The 7258-nt window shown below is 40.8% G+C and overlaps 1 protein-coding gene across 1 annotated transcript in view; it reads left to right on the top strand.

Moving 5' to 3' along the window:
* LOC138934113 (protein trachealess-like) overlaps positions 1 to 7258 on the top strand; it is an 87080-nt gene that overhangs the window by 73943 nt on the left and 5879 nt on the right. Inside the window, 3 exon segments of the mRNA XM_070297549.1 lie at positions 1405 to 1643; positions 5933 to 6009; positions 6927 to 7016. Of these exon segments, the coding sequence (XP_070153650.1) occupies positions 1405 to 1643; positions 5933 to 6009; positions 6927 to 7016 (406 nt within the window).

Consider the following 7258-nt stretch of genomic DNA (forward strand, 5'->3'; position numbering starts at 1 on the left):
TCTCTCTCTCTCTCTCTCTCTCTCTCTCTCCTCCCTTTCCTTCCGTTTTTTACGACTTCCGATCCCTGTTCGCAGCCAGAGAATGGTCATAATGGGTTACCATCGTGTTGGCACATCTCGCGCGAGGGAGAGACAAGCTCGGGTAGGTAGATGGGGAAAGTATACGGGTGTTTTACAGTCGTTAAACGCAATAGCGAACGAATAAAAATCCCATCGCGTTTCGAATCATTTCGGCTACGGACCACGACACGGACGGACGCTTCCGCCAAGCCTGCGATCCCCATCGGAGAACGACGGAAGTTAGTTAATGGGCTAAACTCTTAACTCCGATGCCTTCCTGGGGACAGATTTCGCGCCTGGTTGCCCATTTTTCGGTTTACCGGAGTGCTCTCGCGAACAAAAAGAGTTAATCGCTGTTCGAAATGAGAAAAACAAAGCGCGTGAATCTCGCGTTCGCTTAAACACGCATAAATGACGATAAAAAAAAAAAAAAAAAAAAAAATGTTATTACAATTTAGTAAAATTCTAGGGAGAAGCGTTTAACCCGGATCCATTCGCGCGGCATATAACCTAAGATAAGAGCGATTCGCGTACGCTAAAGGTCAATGACCAAGCGTTACCAAGAAGCGTACACAGATTTCGCGCAAACTCCGATCGCTTCATTAGCCGGTGGTTTACAGTTTTAAATGTAAAACCAGTACCGAGGGGGCCGGTCCACTGGGGCGTGGTTACGACGTTACGTCGATGTACTCGCTCTCGCGGATACATTCGCCGGCTTGTCAGTAAACACGAGCTTCGTAGCGCTTTTGAATAATGTATGCCGGTAGCAGCACACACTATCGCCACGCCTCTTCACCTTTATACCTATTTGCGCGACCGCATAATTTCAGCTTCGCCGTCGTATGTACGCTATACGCATTTGCGCGAAATAACTCCCGCCCCGATATACACTTCGCCATTAAGGGAGAGACACGTCGCGATACGACACGCGCGCAAAGATCCCTTAAAAGGAACGCGGCATACATAGGAAGTATGGAAGCGAATTTGCGGGCCGATCGCCGCTCTTTCTCTCTATGACCAACTTATCACCCCGGAATCTATAAGCGTCGGAATTTATTTTACGAACCGTTAACGCTTTAATCGATAGTCCCGAGTCTCGAATCACGAAAACATCTGAGCTATACCGTATAGCTGACAATTCTCTCGCGCTAGCGATTCTAATCGAGGGGATCAAGCATTCGTTTATATCGAAAATTATTTTTCTCTCTGGGGACTACTCTGTATCGCTCACATATGGCGAATCGTCATTCACATATATGATAACGTTTTAATTTTGTAATCCGTCGAAGAAATGCATTGTTTCGCCGCCTGTAACCGCTGTGCGTGTGTGTGTTTGAATTACAGCATCTTGGAGTTGCGCAAGGAGAAGAGCCGGGACGCGGCGAGGTCGCGACGGGGTAAAGAGAACTTTGAGTTCTACGAGCTCGCGAAAATGCTTCCACTACCGGCGGCCATTACCTCCCAGCTGGATAAAGCCTCCATAATAAGACTAACGATCTCGTATCTCAAACTCCGCGATTTCTCCAGTCACGGCGATCCGCCGTGGTCCCGCGACGGTCCACCGCCCAGCAAATCTGTCAAAGGTAAGATAAAGTACGATAGAGTCGCGATTCGCGCACATTTACATTATTTATCGACGAGAATAACCATGGATCCTGATGCCTGTCTTAGATTTGAATTTACCATCAAATTAATATTCAGCGTATATAATTAACGAATATATAGCGAGAGAGATTCTTCAATTATTCTTATTTCTGAGTTGACTATCTATTTAAGCGCGATGGAATATCGCGATCTCGAGCGGGAAACATTTTGTTTTAATTTATTACGATAGACATATGTATGGTGTATAATCCGAGTAGTCGGCTCGATGAAGATATATCTGCCGATGATGTCTCTTGATGGATCAGCGTTTAACCTCCGGAAAGGGGGAGTCATCCAGACTGTTAATAGGGGGGATCGGGATTCTAACCCATATTCCGTGAACCTAACTTTCTCTCCAGGGATAAGAATAAGAGAGGAAGTCAGGCGCGTTATAATCCCTTTACGCTCGCGTCGTCTGCAGTGGAGTAGATTGGTATTGCGGCGGACACGCGCGCGAATGTATCGTCGCACAATATTTTATCGTACGAGTAATATACATGACATTTTTCCATACGTATATTTTGTATATTGATAATTTAATATGTTACACTAGTTAAATACAATATATATAAATCGGAGAAGAAATGAAAGTATTAGAAGCAAGAGTAAGGGAAGCAACCGCGTTATAATCGCGTCAAAGCCACTCGATCTATCTCCGAACGGCCTTCTTTCGATAGACACGTGTCTCCTCTCTTGTCAGACAGAATCGACGCGTCCTGTCTCGCGTGCCGTCATTCGATTTATATACGAATGTGCCTTGGATGAGAAGAATTTTTTCGCCTATCTCGTCTTTATATCGCGTCTTTCGCAACTATTAGGTGTACAACTTTGCTTTCGCCGTTTTTTTTTTCCCGAAATTCGAGGCTTTATCGTAAAAAACTGGTTATACATTTATGATTCAAAGTATTGTCCACTCCCAATTCTTTTTGACTTTGACTTGAGTCTTCATTAAGTAATGCCTCCAATTCTGCATCTTCGAAAACCTTCTCTCTTCCACCGCTATGCCTGTCTTCGACGTGAAAATCACCGTTCTTGAAGCGTTGAAACCACTCGCGACACGTTCTTTCGCTAATAGCGGCTTCACCATAAGTATTTGAGAGCATTCGATGAGCCTCGGCCGCAGATTTCTTCATATTGAAGCAGAAAATTAAAACCACCCGCAAATGACGAGAATTTGGCTCGTAAACTGACATTTTCAATCGAGAATAACTTTATGATGCAGACACAAATCGACTAATGTTTCTATGAGGTTATGTTGACAGATGCCCAAGTTTATTGCACGACGTCTATGATCTATTTATTTCGACCACTACTTACCGCTAAAGCCATCTATAGGAAAACGGCGGAAGCAAAGTTGTACACCTAATACATTGAAATACTTTGATAGTAACATGAAACCAGAGCTATTAGAATTATATTGAACGAAGATTGGACAGTTGCTTCCTTAAGGAAGCATGCGCGGAGCTCGACCGGCGATAGATCGAGCTTTCAGATATCCTTTATAATTCCAGTGACCATGCAGCCGGCGAGAGATTTCTACAGATACATAGTAATAGAGAATTGTCGGCGATCATCGAGCGATAAGATCGCCGCCGAGCCTCTTTCATTTTCGTGCTTCATTTGGCGAAAAGGGAGTAGAGCTACTGGCTTATTTTAGTGCACTTTCGCTTCGTCGCTCTCTCGCAAACTTTTTCTTCATTAATGTAGATATATCGTTACGCTCGTACCATCGTGGCTTTATGTATCTCACGGGTCATGTCGATTTTTAAGAAGGAGGAATAGACTTATTATTGATTGAAAAGATATAGTCTCGTCTACTCGACGCGAGAAAAATCCTTTCCCTCCCCGCGAAGAGAAATCGTAAAAGCAGAATTGTCGCGAAACTTTACTTCCTCTTAATTAGCTTTATGTATTTCATCGGCTTTATATACGGATCAAGTCGATTTTTAAGAAAGGAGCAGACTTATTATTGATTGAAAATCGAGTAGATATACGGCCTTGTCTACTCGACGCGAGAAAAATCCTTCCCTCCCCCCGCGAAGAGAAATCGTAAAGACAGCGTTGTCGGGAAAGCTTACTTGCTCCGTAGTCGCCGCATATTTTCGGAATGCACAAGGGTGGGTGCTGGTTGAGTTAATATTTACAGTGCGGGAGGGTCGCGAAAAACGTTAGAGAGAGGTTCTGCACGTACGCGGGTACGTATATAAAGGCTTAGGTATATAGGTGCGTCTCTCTCTGTCTCTCTCTCTCTCTCTCTCTCTCTCTCTCTCTCTCGCGCGCGCGCGCGCGTCTACCACTATCCGCATGAAAATCTAATCACGACAACCCCTATACGCGCGCAAGGCCTCGCGTTACCAACCGCCAATGTAACTAAACTAACGAAATTGAGTTAGGTGCCGCGCATCGCTGCCGCAACTCCTCGTCAAACTAAATCCAGTGCCGCCCCTCTTCTATTCAGTGCGCCGCATGTGTCAGGGCCAGGGTACGAGGCTTCTCGACTTAACCGAGTAAAATGATTCGAGATTTCGAGACCGGCTGATTCGCGAGGTATTCGGCGAGAATAATCGATCGACGGGGGCAATTACGTGATATTTGTTCAGAAATATCGCGGGCGAGGATATTTTTTCTAGCTGCCTAAAAGCAAATACGCGCGGTCAAGTTATATTTATCAAAATATTGTGACAAATGGCGGACGCGAGGATTGGCCGAGGTGTTAAATCCATTTTCGACTAAAAGATGGAATACACTTTGATAGATCGTGAAAAAAATATATATCGAATACAATTCCAAATGGATCTTTAAGGATTAAGGGCCCGGTTCACTTTAGCAGCATGAAAGATTGATTTTTTTTTTTTTTTTTTTTTAGAATAGTAGAAATCGATCTTTTTGGCATTTTACATATATATTTTTATCAATGTTTAAAAAGTACATCAGTATTTTTAAATCTTGGATATTTAACTTTTTTTTTTGTTCGATATAAGCCTCAGCGCGTAGCATGTTCAGAATCGACGGTGTAACATGCCGCTCTTCGTGTAATTGTCTGACCAAATGCAAAAAGTCCATCTAATTTTATTCCATAGAATATTTTTGGGATGAAAAATCTAAATAGAATTTAAAAAATTAATATTTAATATTTTTTTGAAATATCGAATTTTAAAATAACACTACGTTGCTAATTTTTTCTAACGAAGGTGCGTTATTTCAAAAATATTCTATGGAATAAAACTACAATACATCAAGTTTTTCTTATTTTAAACGATTATACGAGGAGCAGCATGTTACACCATCGAAGCAGACATTTTTGAACACGTTACGTGTAAAAACTCATATTAAATAAAAAAAAAAAAAAAGATAAATATCCAAGATTTAAAAATCCTGACGATTGTTTAAACATCGATAATAACGTGTAAAATGCTAAAAAGATCAATTTTAAATATTTTTCAAAGAAAACTCCTAAAAATCATCAATTTTTCATACTGCGAGAGAAAAGACTGGATCCTCAAATGTGCGAGGATTCGTAAGTGCATTGATGAAAGGGGCATTATGATTAGGAGAACAAAGGCATACGTCGAGACGAAATCCGGTTAGATTAGACCCAAAGTCCGGTCTTATATACACGGTAGGAAATATCGGCATTACCTTGTTGACCGAAAACCCGAACTGCTAGGGTCAGCCGGACGAAGTCGAGCCATTCCGTCTCTCATCCCGATGGACTTACTAGATTAAGCGATTCGCGCGCCAAGTTTGATCGAGTCTTCTAAGTCTTTCATTACGGGGCTGCTGGGGAGCGTAGGATTATTATTACGGTAAGAAGTAGCCTGCGTCTTGTTTGTTAAACGAGGGGAGAAAAGAAGGCGCAAAAGGGGTCGAATCTGGCGCGTACACCGTGTGAGTCACGTATCGCTGATCAATCGAGGATACCTTTCTCGATAAGCGTACGCCAGTTGGTTGTAACTGTTCAGCATTGCGTCACTTGACACTTATCTAAAGAAATTTCAGGGATCTCGGAGCGACGGTGAATAATATTGAATCAAATGACAATTGAACGCGATAATTGTATCGATTAAATATACAAATTTTATTACATTGTCCGTGAAAACGCTGTTGTGAGAGAAATTTACGTTTCGATTAAAAAGATTAGAGAAAACTACTCGTACATCATAATATCTATATTATAATAATATCTTGGACGCGGTGTGTCGTGTATTAATAAAATTTTCATTCGCAGGTGCTAATCGAGTCAGATCATCGACAAACGCAGCAATAGATCATTTCGAAATTCATCAAGGTACCCACATATTACAGGTAGGTTTACTTTCCTGTCACGCCGCAAACGATAAAAGTGATAATGCATCACTCAATGAATTGGGTATTCTCAAGATTTTTTTAATATATTCTCTGTTTTCAAATTAAATATCATTACATCGCGAGTTTCTTCAATTCGTAAAAATTTCTAATCAGAATTTCACGAATCTATTTGAGCAAATATATCTGAAATGTAGAGAAAAGATATCAGAACCGACACAGAGATCTTTTGAAATATTTTTATTTGTCATCGATCAAAGGTATTTTATCTCAGAACTGATATGAATTTGCTCCGCGTAATTAATTTATTTACATATCGGAAGATTTTACAAAAGATAGAGAAGACGTCGTATTACGTGCTAACAATAAATCGGATTATCGAGAATTATCGAAATTTCTTTTCTTTGGCGAATTACATAATCTAAATAGTGATAATGAAGCATTTTTATCGTCGACAATATTACGTATATTTTACATGGTTCTAAATTTGTTTTTATATATTTTTCTTCTAATTTTTATTATGTTAGTTTTCAGCGCAGCCATATTAATTATAGGGATCAATTTTAAAAATTACATTTTCCGTGCATTTTTAAAAAGGGTTATTTGTTTAAAAATGATTTTAAAGCGATATTATTGCACAAAACTGATATAATCTCTGAGAGAGTAGTCTCTAATAAATTTTTTTTTATGTAGGACTTTCGAGTCGAAGGCTAAAACGAAAAAACAAAATGTCAGTATTGGTACCTTTTCTCCTTTAAATTTTCTAATCATAATTATTTTACATATGAATTTTTTATCGGGCACGAATTTAAATATATATATATATATATATATATATATATATATATATATATATATATCCGAGAATATACGATCTAGAGTTCCTCAAAAGTGTCTCTCATATTTTCTGTCGCCAGTCCCTGGACGGTTTCGCGATGGCTGTCGCGGCTGATGGCAGATTCCTGTACATATCCGAGACCGTTTCGATATATCTTGGCCTGTCACAGGTAAGCGTGGCTCGTTGTAGCGAGATATCGATGCAGGCGGATGGGGGGGGGGGTGAGACGGGCGATACGCGGGAGAAAAGTGATAACGATAACGAGGGAAAGCGAAAGCGAATAAAAAGCAAACGCCAGCGTGTACGAATGCAACGTGTACCATCAGCCGGAAGGCCAGAGATAGTAGAAAGGTATAGAGGGGTATATGTTGGGGGCGGAGGGGGGAGTACTCTGCGTTGATACCACTGCTT

The sequence above is a fragment of the Polyergus mexicanus genome, unplaced genomic scaffold (genome assembly GCF_030449975.1).
Source record: "Polyergus mexicanus isolate NDT 795.1 unplaced genomic scaffold, iyPolMexi1.0 SCAF_6, whole genome shotgun sequence".
Classification (NCBI taxonomy): domain Eukaryota; kingdom Metazoa; phylum Arthropoda; class Insecta; order Hymenoptera; family Formicidae; genus Polyergus; species Polyergus mexicanus.